General features: G+C 44.2%; 1 protein-coding gene across 1 annotated transcript in view; it reads left to right on the top strand.

Annotated features, from left to right (window-relative positions):
- DNAH8 (dynein axonemal heavy chain 8) overlaps positions 1-22,989 on the top strand; it is a 271,112-nt gene that overhangs the window by 208,348 nt on the left and 39,775 nt on the right. The window contains exons 79-81 of the mRNA XM_036318282.1: positions 7,667-7,740; positions 9,932-10,084; positions 10,411-10,566. Of these exons, the coding sequence (XP_036174175.1) occupies positions 7,667-7,740; positions 9,932-10,084; positions 10,411-10,566 (383 nt within the window). The remainder of the gene's footprint in view (positions 1-7,666; positions 7,741-9,931; positions 10,085-10,410; positions 10,567-22,989) is intronic.

The raw sequence follows: 22,989 nt of genomic DNA, 5'->3' as shown, positions 1-22,989 counted from the left end.
ATCCATGCTTTCATTCAGAAACCATTTAGTTCAGTCAGGGTGATGGATTCAGGGAGTACAGAGATGAGCACAACACAGCTGGGGAAGGCAGATATGCCAGCACTTAACAGAAGACCACGTGACAGCTATTGTAACAAAGTTACGTACACATGTCTGATTGCAAGTTCCAGAGCTACTCAGATTGCAGGGGGTACAGGGATCACATTGATGCTATTTTGAATAGGATCTAAAAAAAATAGATAAAATTTTATTAGATGAGAATGGTGGGAAATAGACAGTTATTCCAGGGGGAGGACGCAGGGCAAGGAGTTATAAACACGTAAGTTGTGAGAGCGATGACTGAGTGGCAGGGCTAAAGCACGGGGACCTGCAGAGGCACAGCCCATGGTCATACACTTGCGCCACCCGCTTACAGGGGCTGTCGATCGCTCTCCATCCCCCGAACATCTGAACGTTGTTGGAATTCCAATCTTCCAGGTTCAGATCTCGATAACTATGCCTTGTACCGTTAATTCATTCCTGTCTTTATAAAGATTATAAAAGTGATTGATTATGAATAACTAAACCTACTCTATGAAATAAAACTTACACTGAGCTTATTATATAGTTGACATAAACGTGACACAAAATACATTTAGTCATCCCCGAGTATTCGCCATATGTCCCCCTGCATTAAGAAGTTACTGTAAACCATTAGGTATGGTAGCGTGGTCTGTGTTCACTCCCACTTTTCTCATTTTCACTTTGTCCAGTTCATTGTCACCGCACCGTTCTATGTTCTGTACAGATCCATGTTTAAATGGTTCTTTCGGCAATCTCTCCTGGTTCAGTTACATTAACCACCTTTAAAATGAGCTGTTTTGCTCTGGTATTTACTGCGGCATGCTAGTCATCTGCACTGGTCTAGGCAAGAGAGGTGCCTCTCGCACAGCCTTGGAGCTTTTAAATCTTTCTCAGATCTAGTCTTCCACGGGTCTTTGTCCAGCTGCTTCTATGCTCCACTTCTCTCTGCACATAAGTTTCTTAACTTCTCTCTTGCCACAACCAATTTCCGTGTGACAGAACTCGGCCTCTGTTGGCTCCTGGGCTTTATATGGTTAGTAAGTTCAGCACTCCCAGGGAAAGTCTCCTTATTCTCTTGGTCCCAAGTCCAAATAACCAGGGAAGAAATTCATTGGTTTTGCTTTGGTCATGTGCTCCTTTCTAGGCCAATCAGTGAACTGCTGCTGTGGGGATGGGTTCATAGCAGGAACACCATATATGGAGCTTGAGTAGGGGGCATTTCTTAGAAGGGGATACTGTTCCTAGGAGAAGAGCATGTTCCACTAGAGTTCCCATTTCAAATATTAATAATTCTGCGGTCTAGGACTACGGTTCAAAAACAGAAGTAAGAAATTCAAGATCTTCTTTGGGAGAAATTTTACTATGACATTAAATAAATACATAAGGCCAGCATTGTGCTATCACCTTTAGTGTTATTACCTGTTGTCATACTGCTTTGCTTGGCAATTTGGTGATTTCCATTTCTTGCTACTACTTTGTTTTTCCAACAATTGTTCAAGCTTCTATTGGCTACTTTGTTAGGAGACTAAAACAAGGTAGATTTGATTTTGACACTGAAGGACCCAAAGCATAAAGAACCATTCGCTAAATCATTTTTAGGAATATTAGAAAGTCACATGCTACTCACTGCTTTGGGTCAAAAATAGCTGTAAAAATAGAACTATTATTTAGAGAGAATAACATATTAATCTAGTCTTAAGTGGAACTATTTCATTTGGGTAACTGGATAACAGATCATCATAGAATGCTCAAGGAAAATTCGACTCCGGAAACCTTGAAATCCAACTCCCTTATTTTACAGGTCGGGGAACTAAGGTTGGGGCTAAGGCCAGAGAGCTTGCTGGTGACAGATCTGATTCAGGGCTCACTGGGAAAACCCACTTCAGTGGTCTCTCTCTTTCATCCTCTCTCACTGCCTTATTGGCTGCATTTAACCCGTTACCTGACAGCAACTCGAGGGATGGGACCAAATCAAACAAGTTTTTGTAGGAAAAAAGGAGAAAGAAAACGCACTATGGATGCTGCCCGGTCCCTGCCACGCTCTGCAGTGAGAGGTGCGGGGCGGATGGATTCTGCACAGAAGCACTGGTGCCCGCGCAGCGGGCAGGAAACACGTGGATTCAGCATGAGAACTCGACTCGGACGGGATGAGGGAGAGGGTCCCAGAGGAAGGGCAGGTTTAGAAATAGGACCCAAGCACAGATAAAGAGAGCAAACAAATGAAATGCAGACTCACAAATACACAAAAGAATTAATGAAAATGGGTATAGCAATGTATACAGATTTTAAAAATAACAAGAAAGATACATAATTATGGCAACAAACTTTAAAATCTCATTAAAATTGGCAAATTTGTAGAAAATACAAATTTACAAAATTTTCTCAGAAAGGGTAGAAAAACCTGAATAGATTAATCATGGAGATGAGCAAAATTAGAAGTTTTGAAATGATTATCTCAACAAAGGCTGTGGGTTTGGGTGGCCTTTTTGATAAGTCCTTTACAACGTTCACATGCTGTATTCCATTCCAGAGGGGAGGAAAAGAGGATGCATTTTCCTCTTTACTTCAGGGAACAGCATTATCCTGATAACGAAAACAGGCCACGATAGTAACTGCATAAAAGAAATAAGACCACAGATTAATCAACTTATCGCTGTAAATATAAGGATCTTAACTAAAATGCAAACAAGGAAAGTTCAATATGATATTATAAGAAATAACTTGCAAGAAATAATAATGTGCCCTGACAGAGTAGGAATGCATAGTTGAAATAAAAAAGATAAAATAAAAAAACCTTACCACAACAATAAGTGAGACTTTCCCTTAAGCTATCATATTATTGCCTTGGTAGAGGCTAAAAAAAGCATTTTATAAAAAATTTAATATTTGTTTTTCGCTGTTAAAAAGTAGAAATAGAGGAGTATTTCGTTAATGTGATAATGAACTTCAAACATCAACATCATACTTGTTGATGAACGACTGGAGACATGCCCATTAAAGTCAGGAAGAAGATGAAGATGTCTGCCCTCACCACTATTATTCAGCACTGTTGTGGGAGATACAGCTAATGTATTGTAAGAATAATAAATAAAAGATATAATTTCTGGACAGTAGGGGCAAAAATCACCATTACTCTCAGCCAGTGTAATTGTCTAACTAAAAAAACAAATGAATCAGCTGAAAAACTATCAGACTTAACAGGATAGTTCAGTGAGGTGGCTGATCACAAAATAAATATATTAAAAAATCAATGGAGCGTCTTGTAAAATAAAATGTAAAAGTCCCATTCACTATAGCAATAAAAGTAAAACTGAGAAATAATTTTTAAAATACCCATTAAAAGAAAACTATAAAACTTGCTTAGAGACATAAAAGTAGGATAAAATAATGGACAGTTAAACCACATTCCCAGTATAAAGATTTAATATTGTAAAGATGTCAATAGTCTCCAGATTAATCTATAAATTGAATGCAAGTGTAATTGAAATTCCAGCAGTTATTTTTTTCTGATGGGATAGGAGAGGGATCTTAGGTCATCTAGAACAATAAATGGACAAAAATAACCAAGGAAGCTTGAAAAGGAAAAAGAATAATGGGGAATGAATACCACCAGATTTTAAAAACTTCATCAATTGAGATAATTTAATGAGTGTGAAAATGGCTCAAAATAGGTAAACAGATCAACAGAGCAAATACAAGGCCCCAAATTAGACTCTAGTATATACAGTAGCTTAGTCTATGATGAGATTCACCTTTCAAGTCAGTGGAGGAAAATGAATTACATAAACAGTGTTGGGGTAGCAGGCTACCTTCAGAAAAAAAGAATTTCACCTTCACATTAAACCCCAAAGTAAGTTCTGCATTGATTAGGTGTTTAAATGTTTTAAATCAAGCTGTAAAAGAATAAAAGGAATGCACTGAATACTTACGTAGTATTGCGGTGGCTGCCGTTTCCTTGATCATAATACCAGAGTCCCAACCCAGGGGACAAGATGGATCATCTGCACAAAGTTTTAAAACTTCTGTACGCCTGCAGCACCATGAGTTACAGCGCAGCCGCGGGTCGGAGTGCGGATTAGGAAGTACACATTCCACTTCAGCTGGGACCACGGCCGTCCTTCTCTGCATACTAATATGGCACCAGTCCTCCTCAAGAAGGATGCATGCTTTGTCCCAAGTGTTCTATGTGTAAGAACTTTTCCTAAGAACCTACTGAGAGATACACACCAAGATTTATATGCAAGGGTGCTTAATCTAGTTATAATATTGAAAAATTGAAAATGTCCTTAATATGCGAAAGGGCTGTGGCTGAATGACCAACAGAGTGGAAGACTGTGTCGCCATGAAAAACTGCTTTCCAATGACATTTAATGGCAGTAAAATGCTCACAACATACTGTTAAGAAGTAGAGACAGAAAGTAACATGTATGTTATTTCATATGTACATATATGTAATGCAATATGTATACATGTAACACACATACGCATAAGATATAATATTTTTAATTTAGATAGGTGTACAATTCCTTATTCAAAACCCTTGGGGCCAGATGTGTTTCAGAAATCAGAATTTTCCAGCTTTTAGACAGGTTGTATCCCATATGTTATATAATACACAGCAGGTAAGAGTATTAATATGAATAAAGATAGTGATAATAAAGGCTATAAATAGATTCATATCCATTCGGGTCAGCTTTTGCCACTAAATTAATTTTATGGCAAAACTTTCAGTTTTTAAAGTGTTTTGAATTTTGAGCATAAGGGATTGTGGATTGTGCATATTAAAAAAGATTAGAATGAAGGTTTCTAGCAAGGGATATTGGTGATTTTTATTTTTTCTTTATGCTCTTCATTTTCCAAGGTTCTCACTATGAACATATATTACTGAATTAAAAATAAAATGTTTGTTTTTAAAAGGAAGAGGAAAAGTGAAGGAGACACAGCCTAGTTTGGGAAGGAAATGCAGTTGCAATCTTACTAAAGCCTCTCAAATAGAAACAACTAAACAATAAAAACGAGACCAAACCGGAGGCCACCGAAGAGTAATTATGCCCCGTTGCCGACAGCAGCGTCTCCCACAGGGTGCTCTGCAGCCGTCCTCCGGGAGCCCCCCACGGTGCCAATCTTGATCTATTCTAAGAAGATCCCGTGCTTTTCATTTGCTGATTCTCTGTTGTTTTTCTAGTGAGCGCTGGGGCAGGAGCGGGTGATGGGGAGAGACTGTTCAGGGCTTCTTTTGGGGCTGATGAAAATGTTCTGAGATTAGAGTATAGTGATGGCTCTACAACTTTATGAATACACTAAAAACATAATTCAAATTGTAGACGCTAACCTGATATGTGAATTATGTGTCACCTTTAAAAGCGTAAGGAGACAGTTACTGAGCACCTCAATAGTTACTGAGCTATTGTCTAGTGCTGGGTAAGGCACCAGAGCTAAGTCCCTTCTCCCGCGGAGTTGACATTCTAGTGTGGGGCAAAGCAGACAATGACGGATAAGCAAGTGAGTACGTAATAAGCTAAAAAGAAGCAGGGTGAGGGGCAGAGCGAGGGGTGGCTGTATCATCAGGGAAGGCCTGGTAGGGAGGGCGAGGAAGACTGAGATGTGGAGGGAAGGAGTCAGTGCCCCTGACAGGGAAACACATTCCGGCAAGGGAACAGCAGTGAGGCCGCAGTGTGCGTGGAGGCCAGTGGGGCTGTAGAAAAGTGAATGAATGAGGGGGACAGTGGTGGGATAAGAGAAGGGGTGTGTGTGTGTGTGTGTGTGTGTGTGCACGCGTGTGCGCGCAGAGTGGGGGCCGATTGTGTAGGGCCTTGGAGGCTGTGGGTAAGGACTTTGGATTGGGTTTTGGGTTTTGCTGTGGACGAAATGGGAAGCCATCAGAGGGTTCTGAGCAGAGGATGGACATAATCCGGAGTTTGGGGCTGGACAGAATCCCTCCATCTGCCGTGGAACGAGAAGCTAGTAGGGGCCAGGAGTGGAAGGGAGGCCCCCAGTTAGGGGGCTGCTGCAAAAATCCGGGCAAGAGGGGATGCTCACTTGGACCAGGGGGAGAGAAGTGCAGATGTCGGGAAGCAGTCAGATGCTGCCTCCAAGTCTCCTCCCGACCTGTTACCTGGGTCACTGTAAGAAACCGAGGCCCCCTGAGTGTCTTACAGTGACCAGAGGGTACATTTCAGAAGAGTTGGGAGGAGAGGAGATGGACTGTGGCTCACACGCACATGTTGGTATGTTTGTCCACATCGGCCTTCCCCGGTGACCCACTGAGCATTTGTGTGTTTCTTCCCGAGTAAGAGGTGTCCAGGGTGTCTGTGCCATCCAGAGCCTCCTCCCATTCAAGCCCCACTCCCCTTTCCTCTCCTTCTGTAGGTGTGTGCATTCTTCTCCATGCCCCTGGGCCTGGTTCCTCTTGAGCAGGAGAGATTATGGGGCCTTTTCAGGGGCGGGGGCAGGGGCGGGGGCAGGAGCGGGGGTCCAGTTGTTCAGTAACCCCTGGCCTGTAGCAATTCCTCATCCATCCTCTCTCAGGTGCCCATCCAGTCTCCCTGTGGCCCTGAGTCCACAAATAACCCCAATGCTGCACCCTCCAAACCCTAATGGGATCTCTGGCCATTAACTACACGGTGCCATTTAAATGGTGTACCCTGGACACGCCTTCCCAGTCCCCTCCCCACCCTGGGAGCCTCCCCAGTCCCTGTAGCCTCTCGGAGCAGTTCCCGGACCAGCCGCGTTGCTTGCCCGGCCATGGCAGCCCATGTGTCTGAGGATTCGGGCCCATCCAGCAGAGCAGGGCCCAGGCATGCGCAGCTTCACCAAGTCTCCACCGACCTTTCCCGGAGTCAGGATCACGCCTCCCAAATGCGAGAACATCAGGCTCCACGAAGGCGTGCTTAAAAGTTAATTTCCATCCGAATTTCACAGGCAGGATCCATAGGCTTCTTCAATGTAGTGAATTCCAATGGCAGGACTCCAATGTGGCTCTCCGCCCCGGACGTCAGATTTCCTTACGAGAGGAGCGTATTCTCCCTGGATCAGAACCACACTCTGGATCCCGAGTGTCTCCACCTGCTCTTCGCGCTCACTGCCAAGGTGGCCATTTAATCCGAGGAGCCGCTATCCCTGCACACAGCCCTCAGAGGGCCGGGCCACCTCAAGTTCCATCTCAGCAACGGACAAACATGCAAACGCAGACAAAACAGACAGAAAACACTGCAAGCCCGGCTTCCTAAAAGAGTGGGAACCCCATTCAGTCTCCCCCGAGCATCTGTAAAACACCAAGGGAAGCTTCTCATCGAAACAGAGCCCCTGGATCCCCTCCTTCCCTCTGAGTAATACTGCAGCCGCCTCTCCCACATCAGTCTTCCTGCTCCTATCTCCACAGACCCCAGACACTGGGAGCCCAAGCTGGGCCTGTTGCCTCTCCCGGTGGTCCCTCCACTTTCTGCTCCACTGATGCCTCTCATCAGTGCAATTCGAGGCCAGGCCTGTTTGAATAACAATGGCTCCTTGGAGGGAGGCTATGACCATTCAGAAACCAATTTTTTGTCCCAATCCTGTTATAAAATGTATGTTTTAACATGGGGAACCTTCTGCTGTGTTGCAGAATGCAGAACCATCTCCATGGGGCAAGGCCAAGAAGTGCACGCGCGGAAGCTGATTCAGATGTCCATGCAGCAGGTATGTGATGGGGGCAAGCACTTCTAAGGCAACATTCTCGCCGATGTCCTCTGGCCGTCGGCCGGCCCAGAACCAACCACCGCCGTGCAGGGGAAGCAGGCGCCTGAGGCCCAGTCGCCCTTCCCACTTTGTTTATGTGTATAATGTGGTCAACCTTTGATTGCCTGTGAATCTTCAACCTCGAGCGAGTTTGCTTCTGACATCCCCACAAAAAGCTTGTTTCATTTTTCATAGTGTATGCTCCATTCACTAATTCTTTCTGGACAATTTGGCATACACACTTTCGGGTCCCTACGGGTATACTAGCAGCTCCTAACCGTCTTACAATGTCATGATCAGTATGAATAGGAAGTGACAGATTGAGACAGTTAAATTTCCATTTTTGGTTAAAATTAGTCTTTCATTTTTCATTAATGGGTAGTTTCAGCCAAATAAATATTTGAGGATGTTTTAGTTTAAATATTGATGACGGTTGTTATTGAAAATCGCAAGCTGGTTGGAATGTTGAGGAATGTTTTCTGTCACACCTAATAAATTCACAGGACATTAATTTTCTAGATATGCTTGGGAGATAGCAATTTCAGCCGTAATAAGGAATTGCACCATTTATGAAAATAAAATAAGATCTTGGTTTATTTTTAAGCTTTTTTTTACCTCATAATGTTCGTAGCAACTTTGGTGCCGTTTTGCCTGGGAATTAATGACTAGAGAATGCTAATGAGCTAAAACCCTGCCTGGGTCATCAAATTTTCAACCTGGCCATTAATTCCCAAGTGCTCTAAGCCTTAATTTTTATCACCTAATCAAATTCAATAATATATTGTATTTAATTTCTATTCAAAGCAATTACATATAATCATTTTTATTCAGACTAAATGATCCACTCTATTGAGTGAGTTGACAGTTGAACTTTGGGTCTTAAATAATTACTTGAGTTTCCACGAGTGAGAAGTTTTGTAGAGACCTATTCACATTAACCTTCTTTGGAATACTGGCTTTCATAACTTTTATCTTCTCTTTCTCCATGTGGGAGCAGTACTGACAATCCTGGCATCACTGGGGGAAAACACACACATGGCCAGGTGTAGCCACACGGCCACTGGAGCAGGACACTGGGTTTGGGATAAAGCTGACACTGTGGAACGCGGACGGTACCTGGGTCCATGATGGCACAAACGAACTGAAGTCCGCCTTCCCAGACTCCCCTGTGGTTGAGACCAGCACGTCATCTTTGCCGTTTAAGCCAGCAGGCGCCGTATATTCTTACGTTAGAAAGCATAACACACAAGCTTTATCATAAACTTACTGTGCTCAATATTTTGTAGCCGATTTTAATCTGATCCCATCATATAAGGGTAGCAAAATGTCTGGTTAATAAACTTTTTTTTCCTCACACAGCAGTGATGGTTGTGTGACTTATGTGTTAAAGCTAGTCTTATCCAGCCTTTAGATAATAAGAGGTAGGGAAGGTCCGGCCCAAGAACCGTGGAAGGCCTACAGAATCACCTGGTCTGGGCCTGCCCAGGCATTAGGGGAGAGTTAATTAAATGTTTGACCAAATAGAGCAGGCTAACTTCTAAGGTGATGATTTTGTATGGCCCTCAAATGATGTTATAAACATCCCAATGGCCCTGGGCAGAACCAAGGTTCCCCACCCCCGATTTAGAGCGTGCTCAATACATGTGGTGCTTTCAGGAATTATGGGAAGCGTGATGACAAAGAATGAGGCTTCGTATTTATGGTAGCAAATGTCACCGAATGTACTGTCTCCAGTTTTCATGAGGGAATGTGTACCTCTGTTTGTAACTAGAGTTTGGGGGCGAGTCAGTTCTGATTGACTGTAGGCAGAACAATTTAAGCTACAGATTCCGAAATCCCCATTCCCGCCATTAGATGGCGCACACACTATATTTACACAAGTCTGACCGCAGGTTTTCATTCCTGTTCCCTCCTGAGCCAGGGGTGGCAGAATACAGTCGCTGGGAGCGCGCTCGATCCCAAGTAAACAGCTTTGTCAGGAGCAGAAGACATGATTGATTGACGTATAATAATTTTATGAAAAACATAGGCTCAAAACAGAATATTCATGTTCCCTAAGTAAAGGTTTGAAAAGGATTTGTCCATCTTGTTTTTATTAACATCATAGCCAAAAAGTTATACGGAATTAATATGAAATCACTTTGGAATGCAGGGGGGCTGGGTATTGCTGCAAAACTGTCACCTCGGCCTGGAATTCATGGAGGAGCTGCTGGAGACCATCATCACCACCGAAGCCAACGACGAGTCCTTCCGCGTGTGGATAACCACCGAGCCGCACGACCGGTTTCCGATCACCTTGCTTCAGGTTGGTTCCTAGGCGATAAGTGTCTTTCCCCTGAGAGTTACACAAATAAAGGCAGCATCGCGGGCGTCACCAAAGGATGGAGACACAGCAGGGCTTTCCGGTGCAGTGGAGGCGGACCTGCAAGATCACCCCTGTAATCACCGAGGTCATACAAGCCTTTCCACAGAGGACTTCTGAGATCTGGGGCTGACTTACTGGGTTTCGGCTCTGATCAATGTCCCATTTTTTTGCACCACAAGCATATTGCCGTCTGACGTATTGTAATTTCTGCTTTATCCTTGGCAGTCATTTACAGAAACAAAATTACCCTTTGCTTTTCGAGACAGACTTCTCTCAAATTCACTAACGAGCCGCCCCAAGGGGTCCGCGCGGGCTTGAAGAGGACGTTCGCCGGAATTAACCAAGACCTCCTGGACATCAGTAACTTGCCCATGTGGAAGCCGATGCTCTACACAGTGGCGTTCTTACACTCCACCGTGCAGGTACCGTCTGCAGCAGCGGGCACCTGCGGGGGTGCTGGTGCCGTCATGGGGCCTCCTCGGAGAGCCCTTCCGTGAGGGCGCTCTCTGCACTGCCTGGCCCCTCACCCTGCTTTTCTCCCTTCCGGGCACTTCTCCCCACCTGCCAAGTGTATATTTGTCTGTTCACCGTCTCCCCCCCCCCACCTCCCCCCCTGGTGGGCAGGGTGTCAGCCCGGTGACTGCTGAGTGTCCCTGGCACCCAGCGGGGGCATTGCCCGAGCTCAATAACGTCTGTGTGATGAGCAAACGGATCAGTTAGGTGAGAGCTTGGTTTCCAACGTGGCTGTGGCGGCCGGGAGTGTTCTGTGCACCGTCTCCGTAACACTAACAACCACGCTTCAAGGTAGGCTGATGCCATGTTTAAAGGAGGAAATGGAGACTTGCAGAGGTTAAGTCCACTTGTAGGCAGTAGACACAGGAGCCGAGCGCTACACTGGCCGCCTGGGTGCAGGGGCTGACCCTGCTCCCGCTGGTGAGAGCGGTGGCTGTCGGCAGGAGTCACGGTGGTTATCTCTCTTCCAGGCTCTTTGCTATTTGGCTTTTATCGTTTACTTACACAGCAATTTAATAATTTTGCTTCCCAACAAGTTGGCTTCCCAGCAACTTGTCTGTGGATGGTTACATTCCGGTACTGCTTTGGTCTGCATTTGAGTTTTGGGTGTCGTTCCGTATTTGAAAGTCATCCTGGGTTCACTCCTTCACTTGATAGGGAGAGGAAGAGGCTTCCTTCCCCGCTCGCTGCATCCTCCCTTCCCGGAGGCTTGAACCCGGAGCCAAGCTTCAGCTGTGCGGAGTGTGCAGAGCCCTCCGCTCCCCGCCCCGCCCAAACCTGGAGGGGGATTGAGTGTCACCCCAGAACACGCTGGGGTGTTTGCCCTCAGGCTCATTATCCCTACCGTTTTGCAGGGCTCCACACTGCCCAGCAGAGAGGGTGGGTGTTTATCTGTCCCCGAGAGAGTTAACATCAGGTAAAACCCTGTGGTTCCTTCCCGCTAGGCCCACGGTGGCCTTTGGCTGTAAATCACTCTGAAGCCTATTTCACGCGTTCCTATCTGGGGATTGTTCGCTTCACCAGACCTTATCACACACTAATACAAATATTGCTTTAACTCTGCTATTTAATTCCCAATTCACAAATAATATGTTTTATGATTTGGTTCCTGGCGGTGATGATTCAACTCTCCCGCCGTGCTTATCAGGGAGCGAGGACTGGGATATTTTCCATAGGGTCAGAGCGGCAGCCCGTGTTGCTAGTGGCCATGATCCAAGGGCTAAACGGGAGAACGCAGGACTGTGGTCCGGTCGTGGGGCTGAAGTGCGCTTGCGCTTAACAGGACTTGCATTTAGGTTAAAACAGGAAAAACAACAAACCGTCATTGCTAGGGCCATGAAGCTAACAGTGGCGTGTGTATGAAAAGATGGTTGACCATCTCTTACCATCCCATCCTCGCAGCCTAGAGCAAGAGCCCTCGCCGTGTCCGGCAGCCTGGCCCTCAGTGCTCGCTGCGAAATCAGTGGGCTGTGTGAGCAGAGCGGGCCAAGCTGGGCCCCTCTCAGAGTCTCCGTTTCCCCATGTGGGCACTGAGAGGCCGAAGGGGCTCATCTTTCACGATTTCCCCCATTTCCAAAATTCTGCTACTAGTTCTATGACTCTACGGGGAGTGTAGATAATTCAAGCATAGTTTCCTCTGTTCTTTTTTTATTTCCTAATTTCAGAATTGTTTGCTGTGCTTTTACCTAAATATTTTCTTTTACTTGGTTAGGAGAGACTAGTTTGACAGAAAAACCTAGGGGTTCTTCAGGGGCTTGCGGAGCTGGGCCAGCGGCACCGTACCACCTGATAGTTCGTAAGAGATGACTCTCAGGCCCCACCTCAGACCTCCGGAAGCAGAGCCTGCCTGTAACAGATGCCAAGTGAAGCGTGTGAACATTGGAGCCTGGGATGTAACTGATGTAGGAAAGTCTGTCTGAATTGGACGGATTGTGGCTCATATTTTTCTAGTGTTGGACATAATAGCCAAAAACCTGATTTGTTCATCGATTTATTCCTCCAAGTGAATCCAGATATCCGTTGCTTTATGCAAACATGATGTATATACTTGTGTCCCTGCAGAGATTGAAAAAAGAGCAGGGGATTGGTTCATGTCACAGAAGGTGAGGCTTCCGAGCTGGGGAGAGGTGCGTGCTGGGCCCCACCGTAGAGCGGAACGCAGAACCTCGGGGTGCCCCCACCGCCCTCCATGTAGCTTCTCTTACTGAGTCGTGGTTTGGCGTCATGCCAGCCACTCACCCCAGCTCTGGGTGTGATACGTGGACCCGGTTCCTGTTGCAGAGGACACAGTGAGCACCCTCCTCTCCTGTCAGAAGGGGAAGTGGATTTGGCTGGTCAGCTTTTTGGGGCAGACGAGTGGTGGAGGGTGTGGCTTGTTTTGTCACTGAGGTGGGAGCAAGCTTACCCCGGAGGACAGGGCCCTGGGTGCCTCCACGGGAACACGCAGAGAGGTCCATGCCAGATCTGCACTAAGCCCTGCTCCTCCAAACTCTCCACGCTGCCTCCCAGGTTCCCTTCCTCCTCCACCAGGAGCTTCCTACCTCCACATCGGCCAGGAAGTCACTGCAGTAGCAGCCCTGACTCTCATGGCAGCCGGGTGAGACCTCGCCTCTGCAGCCAGCCCTCCTGCCCTCCCCAGGAGCCGTTCATTCCCAGAGGCCTGGTGCACGCCTTGGCTCATTTGGCCACTGCCCCCGAGAACACTTCGCATCCTCTTCTGCTGGCCTCAGTATGATCCCTCTCTGGTTTCCCAGAAACTCCATCATCGCACCCTGCTGGCGTTCAGAGCAAGCCCACATTCACCTCTCAGGATCTGAATTTTAAATATATTTTCTTCCAAAGTCTTGGTCTTGGAAACCCAGCAATTACATATGTAGTCTCCTTGCAACATATAGTCTCCTTCTGTCCTGCAGAAGATCAGAATCACATTGTCTGTTTTTTTCCTATTGATGCCAATGTGACACCCTTCGTTTGCCCAACACATTGGACCCTGGAATACTTCAAGCAAAGGTTCTCAGCCATTGCCTGGCCCCAGAGTCCCCGGGAGGAGGTGGTGGGGGTGGGGTGGGCAATCTTTTAAACACTCCCCAATTGGTTCTAATATGCACCGGGGATTGAGAATAACTGCCAAACAGCCACTACTCTTACGGGAGGAGTCTTCAGTCATTTTTATGTCCATTTCATGGCTTGGAATTTTTATCATGGCTCTTAAAAGTAATTGAACTATTAAATAAAAATGGCCATGCCAAAGCCGGTTTGGCTCAGCGGATAGAGCGTCGGCCTGCGGACTGAAAGGTCCCAGGTTCGATTCCGGTCAAGGGTATGTACCTGGGTTGCAGGCACTTCCCCAGTGGGGGATGTGCAGGAGGCAGCTGATCGATGTTTCTCTCTCATCGATGTTTCTAACTCTCTATCTCTCTCCCTTCCTCTCTGTAAAAAATCAATAAAATATATTTAAAAAAAAAAAAATGGGAGAGGAAAGATGGCGGCGGTATAGGCAGACGCGTCCCAGGTCGTGTCCCTGAGCAAATGGAGTGAGCAGCTGAAACTAGTAACATCCACCCTGAATTGGCGAAATTCCTCAGCTGGCGAGACGGTTTGCAGCCGGGAAGAGCAGAACTCCCCTGGAAAGATCCAAGCAACAGCAACCTCCTGAGCACCACACCCTCTGCTGAGGAACAGCAGCTGTACGTGAAACCTCGCCCCACCAGCCAGAAGAGCCACCACAGCTGTGAACAGCACCCACCAGAGGAGTTGCTGCCAACTGAAGAGCAGCTGCTACCGCAACCGCCCGAAGAGCAACCGCAGACCAAGGAGTCACTGCCACCAAGGGAGCAGCCACTGAACGACTCAACGTCTAGGTATGTCAGTGAGATCAAACATGGGTAGACAAAGAAACCCCCAAAGGAAAGAGAAGGAGGACTCTCCAGAAAAGCAGCTAAGTAATACAGAGGCATGCAACATGACAGAAAAAGAATTCAGAATAAGGGTCCTAGAGTGCATAAACCGGATGGAGGAAAAAATCGACAACCTCAGCAAGAAGCTAGAAGAAACAGATGAAAAAATCAACAACTTAAGTAAGACCCAAGTAGAAATGAAGAGTGATATAGCTGCAATGAAAAACTCCATTGAAAGTATCAACAGTAGACTAGGAGAAGCGGAGGACCGAATTAGTGATTTAGAAGACAAGGAAGCAAAACACACCCAAAACGTACTGCAATTGGAGAAAAAAATGAAAAGACAGGAGGAGAGCCTAAGGGAGCTTTGGGACAACATGAAACGAAACAACATACGAATAATAGGGGTACCAGAACAACAGAAGGATGAACAAGAATTAGAAAACCTATTAGAAGAAATAATATCAGAAAACTTCCCTGAGGTGGGGAAGAAAAAAGTCACACAAGCCCAGAGAGTCCCAAACAAGGTGAACCCAAAAAGACCCACACCAAGACACATCATAATTACCATGGCAAATGTTCAGGACAAAGAGAGAATCTTACAGGCTGCAAGAGAGAGACGGAAAGTTACATACAAGGGATCTCCCATTAGATTGTCAAATGATTTCTCAACAGAAACACATCAGGCCAGAAAAGAATGGACGGAAATTTACAAAGTGATGCAAAGCAAAGGACTGAATCCAAGAATACTCTATCCAGCAAGGCTATCATTCAAACTTGAAGGGGAAATAAGAAGCTTCACAGACAAAAAAAGGCTAAGGGAGTTTATCACCACCAAGCCAGCAATGCAAGGAATGCTAAAGGGACTGGTATAAAAATAAGAAATAAAAAGCTCAGAAAGAAAACAGCCACACAAAAACAGAAATGCCTACAAACAAGTACCTTTCAATAATAACTTTAAACGTAAACGGACTAAATGCTCCAAACAAAAGACATCGAGTGGCTGAATGGATAAAAAAACAGGACCCATACATCTGCTGTCTACAAGAAACCCACCTCATTAGAAGGGACTCACACAGACTGAAAGTGAAAGGATGGAAAAATATCTTTCAGGCAAATGGAAAGGAAAAGAAAGCTGGGGTAGCAATACTTATATCGGACAAAATAGACCTCAAAGTGAAGGCCATAACAAGAGATAAGGAAGGCCACTTCATAATACTAAAGGGATCAATACAACAAGAAGATATAATCCTGGTAAACATATATGCACCCAATGCAGGAGCACCCAAATTCATAAAAAAACTCCTGGAAGATATCAAAGGAGACATCGACAACAATACAATCATAGTAGGGGACTTTAATACACCACTGACAGCACTGGATAAGTCCTCTAGACAAATAATCAGCAAAGATACAGCAATCCTAAATGACTTACTAGATCAGATGGACTTAATAGACATCTTCAGAACACTTCACCCGAAAGCCAGGGAATATACATTCTACTCAAATGCTCATAGGACATATTCAAAAATAGACCATATATTGGGTCACAAGCAAAGTATCCCCAAATTCAAGAAAATTGAAATCATAAAAAGCGTCTTCGCAGACCACGATGGCATAATATTAGAAATAAACTACAATAAAAACAACCCAAAATACTCAAACACCTGGAAGCTGAATAGCATGCTATTAAATATTGATTGGGTTACCAATGAAATCAAAGAAGAAATTCGAAACATCCTGGAAACTAATGACAATGAAAACACAACAATCCAAAACCTATGGGACACAATGAAAGCAGTCCTGAGAGGGAAGTTTATAGCTCTACAGGCCTATCTCAACAAACAAGAAAAAATGGTAGTAAATCATCTAACTCTACAACTCAAAGAATTAGAAAGAGAGCAACAAGAAAACCCCAGAGTGAGCAGAAGGAAGGAGATAATAAAGATTAGAGCAGAAATAAATGACATAGAGACCAAAAAAACAATACAGAAAATCAATGAAACCAAGAGCTGGTTCTTTGAAAGGATAAACAAGATTGACAAACCTCTAGCCAGACTCACCAAGAAGCAAAGAGAGAGGACCCAAATAAACAAAATCAGAAACGATAGAGGCGAAATAACAACAGACCCCACAGAAATACAAATGATTGTTAAAAAATACTATGGACAGCTCTACTCCAACAAACTAGACAACCTGGAGGAAATGGACAAATTCCTAGAAAAATACAACATTCCAAAACTCAATCAGGAAGAATCTAAAAATCTCAACAGGCCAATAACTATGGAAGAAATTGAAGCAGTCATCAAAAAGCTTCCAGCAAACAAAAGCCCAGGACCAGACGGCTTCACAGGGGAGTTTTACCAAACATTCAAGGAAGAACTAAAACCTATCCTCCTCAGACTACTACAAAAAATTCAAGAGGAAGGAACACTTCCAAGCTCATTCTATGAAGCCAGCATCACCCTAATACCAAAACCAGGTAAAGACAACACAATGAAAGAGAATTACAGGCCAATATCCCTCATGAACATAGATGCCAAAATCCTCAACAAAATCTTAGCAAATCGGATCCAGCAGTACATCAGAAAGATCATACACCATGACCAAGTAGGATTTATCCCAGGGATGCAAGGATGGTACAATATCCGCAAATCAATAAACGTGATACATCACATAAACAAATTGAAAGAAAAAAACCACATGGTCATATCAATTGATGCAGAAAAAGCATTTGACAAAATTCAACACCCATTTTTGATAAAAGCTCTCAGCAAGGTGGGAGTAGAAGGATCATACCTCAACATAATAAAAGCCATATATGACAGGCCCACAGCCAACATCATACTCAATGGACAAAAACTAACACCATTTCCCCTAAGAACAGGAACGAGACAGGGATGCCCCCTCTCACCACTCCTGTTCAACATAGTACTGGAAGTGTTAGCCATTGCAATTCGGCAAGAAGAAGAAATAAAAGGCATCCAAATTGGAAAAGAGGAAGTAAAGCTGTCCTTATTTGCAGACGACATGATATTATACATACAAAACCCTAGAGACTCCATCAAAAAGCTACTGGACTTAATACATGAATTTGGCAATGTAGCAGGATACAAAATTAACCCCAAGAAATCCGAGGCATTTCTATACACCAATAGTGAACTTTCAGAAAGAGAGATTATAAAAACAATCCCGTTTACCATCGCACCAAAAAAATTAAGCTACCTAGGGATAAACTTAACTAAAGAGGTAAAAGACCTCTACTCAGAAAACTACAGGACGTTGAAAAAAGATATAGAGGAAGACATAAACAGATGGAAGAACATACCGTGTTCATGGATTGGTAGAATCAACATCATTAAAATGTCCATACTACCCAAAGCAATCTATAAATTCAACGCACTTCCCATTAAAATACCAACGGCATACTTCAGAGATCTAGAACGAACTCTCCAAAAATTCATCTGGAATAAAAAAAGACCTCGAATAGCTGCAGCAATCCTGAAAAAGACCAAAGTAGGTGGGATCTCAATACCAGATATCAAGATGTATTACAAAGCCACTGTTCTCAAAACTGCCTGATACTGGCACAAGAATAGGCATATAGATCAATGGAATAGAATAGAGAGCCCAGAAATCGGCCCGAACCAATATGCTCAATTAATATTTGACAAAGGAGGCAAGAACATACAATGGAGCCAAGATAGTCTCTTCAATAAATGGTGCTGGGAAAATTGGACAGATATATGCAAGAAAATGAAACTAGACCACCAACTTACACCATACACAAAAATAAACTCAAAATGGATAAAGGACTTAAATGTACGACAGGAAACCATAAAAATTCTAGAAGTATCCAAAGGCAACAAAATCTCAGACATATGCCGAAGCAATTTCTTCACTGATACAGCTCCTAGGGCACTTGAAACGAAAGAGAAAATGAACAAATGGGACTACATCAAAATAAAAAGCTTCTGCACAGCAAAAGAAACCATGAACAAAACAACGAGAAAACCCACTGTGTGGGAAAACATATTTGCCAATGTCATATCTGATAAGGGCCTAATCTCCAAAATTTATAGGGAACTCATACAACTTAACAAAAGGAAGATAAACAATCCAATCAAAAAATGGGCAAAGGACCTAAATAGACACCTTTCAAAAGAGGACATTCAGAAAGCCAAGAGACATATGAAAACATGCTCAAAGTCACTAATCATCCGAGAGATGCAAATCAAAACAACAATGAGGTACCATCTCACACCTGTCAGACTGGCTATCATCAACAAATCAACAAACGACAAGTGCTGGAGAGGATGTGGAGAAAAAGGAACACTTGTGCACTGCTGGTGGGAATGCAGACTGGTGCAGCCACTATGGAAGACAGTATGGAGTTTCCTTAAAAAACTGAAAATGGAACTCCCATTTGACCCTGTGATCCCACTTCTAGGAATATATCCCAAGAAACCAGAAACACCAATCAGAAAGGATATATGCACCCCTATGTTCATAGCAGCACAATTCACCATAGCTAAGATCTGGAAACAGCCTAAGTGCCCATCAGTAGATGAATGGATTAGAAAACTGTGGTACATCTACACGATGGAATACTATGCTGCTCTAAAAAGGAAGGAACTCTTACCATTTGCAACGTCATGGATGGAACTGGAGAGCATTATGCTAAGTGAAATACGCCAGTCAATGAAGGAAAAATACCACATGATCTCACTCATTCATGGATAATAGAGACCATTATAAACTTTTGAACAATAATAGATACAGAGGCAGAGCTGCCTCAAACAGATTGTCAAACTGCAGCAGGAAGGCCGGGGAGGGTTGCGGGGCAGGAGGGAGGGGGGTAAGAGATCAACCGAAGGACTTGTATGCATGCATATAAGCATAACCAATGGACATAAGACACTGGGGGATAGGGGAGGCTAGGGGACTGTCTAGGGTGGGGGGATGAAATGGACACATATGTAATACCCTTTGTAATACTTTAAGCAATAAAAAAAAAAAAAAAAAAAAGAAAAAAAAAATGGCCAGCCCTAGCCAGTTTGGCTCAGTGGATAGAGCGTTGGACCTGAGACTGAAGGGCTCTGGGTTCAATTCCGGGCACCTACCTCGGTTGCAGGCTCAATCCCAGACCCAGTTATGGGAGGCTACCGATCATGTGTGTCTCTGACATGGATGTTTCTCTCTCTCTGTCTCCCCCCTCCCTTCGACTGCCTCTAAAAATCAATGGAAAAAATATCCTCAGTGAGCCCTAACAAAATAAATAAACAAACAAATAGAAAGATAGATAGATGAAAATGAACTTGAGTTATAAAAAAATCTGAAAAATAAAATAAAAATGGCCATATCAACAAGGCCCAGGGGTTCCCCTGTTGGCAGTTCCTCATTCAGAAAAATGTTCCCTTCGTCTACATTTTTCTTCCTGAAGTTTGAGCCTTGACAGACACTCCCTTCAAAAGTAATAGTCACTGTACAGGTCCTAGTTTAAATGTCCTCACCATGATTTCAATCATAGGATACAGGTTTTTAAAAAGATCTTTCAGCCCGGCGGGTGTGGCTGTTGGTTGAGTGTCATCCTATGCATCAGGAGGTCTCCCGTGCGATTCCTGGTCAGGGCACATGCCTGGGTTGTGGGCTTGATCCCCAGTAGGGAGTGTGCAGGAGGCAACTGATCCATGTTTCTATCTTTATCTCCCTCTCCCTTCCTCTCTTGGAAATAAATAAAAACATATTTTAAAAAATAAGTAAATATAAATAAAAAGATCTTTTACATTTTCCTCTATAGAAGGTTATGGCAATTTCTGTTCTTTATTTTTACTATTAAATTTTCCCTTACATCGCCTAGTGTGGGTTGCATGTTTCATCTTAAGCTACCTCCAGGTATTAAATAACGAGGGTGCAATGCTCAAAGGAGAGCCTTGTTTTGAAGATGCGAGTGAAGGGATTCTGCATTGAGCTGTGGGAGATGGGATCTCTGGGTTGAGTCAGAATCTAGCATAAAATTGGAAATAGTTTTGACATTGTTAAAAGTATGACTCCGCTGAGAAATTCTATTTTCGTGGTCCAAGGAGGATTCCAAGTTTTCTCTACTAATTCTGTGTTTTGTATATTCTTTGGAATACAAAGAGGGAACTGGGTTGGATAAATTTGGTGAGTAGACTAGTCTTCCTCAGTTTGCCATTCTCCAACTTCACAATGCATGCTAACTCCATTCTGCTGAAGCGGCTTCAGCTCTCCTGACTTCAGGTCTGTCTGCGTTCCATCCCTGAAGCAGCCCCTGGGCGTGTGGTTGCCCCTGCTCACCAGGTGGCCTCTGCTGCAGCAGGACGCCCACCTCCGCCTCCTGGAGGACCCCAGCGAGCTTTGCCTTCTGTCTTTGCTCCTGGCCTTCGGACATCGCCAGCCCGGCAGTCTTTTCTTCCTTCTTCAAGTCTGGCTTCTGTTTCATTCTTCAGTTTCATTCTCCCCAGAACCCACTGATGGAGCATTTTTTCTCAGGATTATCGTCTGTTAAATGTTGACAGTCAATTATACTCACTATCACATTGTCCTTTCCTTGTTTTTAAGTCTTATTTTCTCAAGTAGGCTAACACTTCTTGAAAGTACATTGATTTAAATATTTTTCTATTGTATCACATAGGTCTCATCCCATGATTTCAAAAATATGTATTGGAGGTAATTCAATACTCCAAATTCTAGCAAAGTCTCCTGCTTTTGAGCTTCCAAATGATTTGTTAGGTCCTAATGGGTTGTCTGTCCTGATAGCATTCCAACGTGATAGTTCAGAGTTTCTTCTTTATTGTCATTTAGAGGGATTAGTAAGTACAAAAAAAAAAAAATAGCAAGAAAGTGAAATGACTTTATTTGTGAAAGAAAAGACACCCACCAAGATTGTGACTTTTCCCCTAAGAGCTAAACAGTCTACAGCCTTAGTGAACCAACCTAAAGAGTGAATGCTTTGCTGTAACCAGTTTGGCTCAGTGGATAGAACATCGGCCTGCGGGCTGAAGGGTCCCAGGTTCGATTCTGGTCAAGGGCATGTACCTTGGTTGAGGGCACATCCCCAGTAGGAGGTGTGCAGGAGGCAGCTGATCGATGTTTCTCTCTCATCGATGTTTCTAACTATCTCTCTCCCTTCCTCTCTGTAAAAAAATCAATAATATGTATGTATATATATATATAAATATGAGTGAATGTTTTAAATGAAGGGAGGCAAACCTCAGCATTTGGAGCAATTTTCAAAGATCACCTTTTAAGCAGCAACTGAATTGTAATTGCCCGGTGGTTATAAATGGGAGTGTTTCCATAGAGTCCATTTAAGCTGCTGCAATAATTGGGAGGAAAGAATTACTCTTTATTCAGTCTTCTTTCTTAATTGGACACTTAATTTTAAAAATTAAGTCAAACATAGGTGAAACTATTTTAGATTTGATTCTCTCTTGTTTTTTTTATAAATGAGAAAACATTTGCATTTCACCAGTAAATGGTTAGCACTCTTCTCTTTGAAGACCTCAAGATAGAAGAAATTCCAGGGAGTCGGGGGTTAGCTGAATGCATTTTCACATTAATATTCTATAGGCCCTTCCCATGCACACTTGCTCTGGAATAACCTGGAGGAGGCTCGCTTCAATGTTTTTGGGATCCACTCAAGAAATTCAATCCCTTGGAATTGACCCCTATCCCCACCCCCAGAGGGTGAGAGAAAATGTGCCTTTCAGTCTGATCATTATTAACTAATCAGTAGCCCGGTACATGGATTCATGCACCGGTGGAGCCCCTCGACCAGGCCTGAGGGGATTGGGCCGGAATCGGCTCTCTGACATGTCCCGAGGGGTCCTGGATTGCGAGAGGACAGTTCTCTGGTGATGCATCCCGGAATTAGGCTCCCTCCTCTCTGGTTCTGGGCCCGTCACCCGAGAACCACAGCTGCCAAATCACTGTAGCCCAGCAGCTCCTGCATTGAGCATCTGCCCCCTGGTGGTCAGTGCATGTCATAGTTATTGGTCTGACAGTTGAACAGTCTGATGGTCACTTAGGCTTTTATATATATAGATGCTTATTAGGCAGCCATGATCCTTACCCCGAAATACAGGTGTAAAAGGGGAGACAAAAATGGGAGATGTTTTTCACTGCCAGGGCTCAAAACTGAGTATAGACTATGAATAGCTAGAAAACTCATCAAGGCAACAGGAATGCTGAGACTATGATGCAGAAAGCCATCAAGAGAAGCTGATGCTGCCTGGCCAGTATGGCTCAGTGGTTGAGCATCAGCCCATGAACCAGGAGGTCTCAGTTTGCTTCCCGGTCAGGGCACTTGTCTGGGTTGCAGGCTCCATCCCCAGTAGTGGCGTGTGGGAAGCAGTCCATCAATGTTTCTATCCCTTTATCCCTCCCCCTTCCTCTCTTTAAAATCAACTTAAA

This window comes from Myotis myotis, unplaced genomic scaffold (genome assembly GCF_014108235.1).
Source record: "Myotis myotis isolate mMyoMyo1 unplaced genomic scaffold, mMyoMyo1.p scaffold_m19_p_7, whole genome shotgun sequence".
Lineage (NCBI taxonomy): Eukaryota > Metazoa > Chordata > Mammalia > Chiroptera > Vespertilionidae > Myotis > Myotis myotis.
The sequence above is the reverse complement of the archived record's forward strand: the minus strand, read 5'-3'. Positions and strand labels throughout refer to the sequence as shown.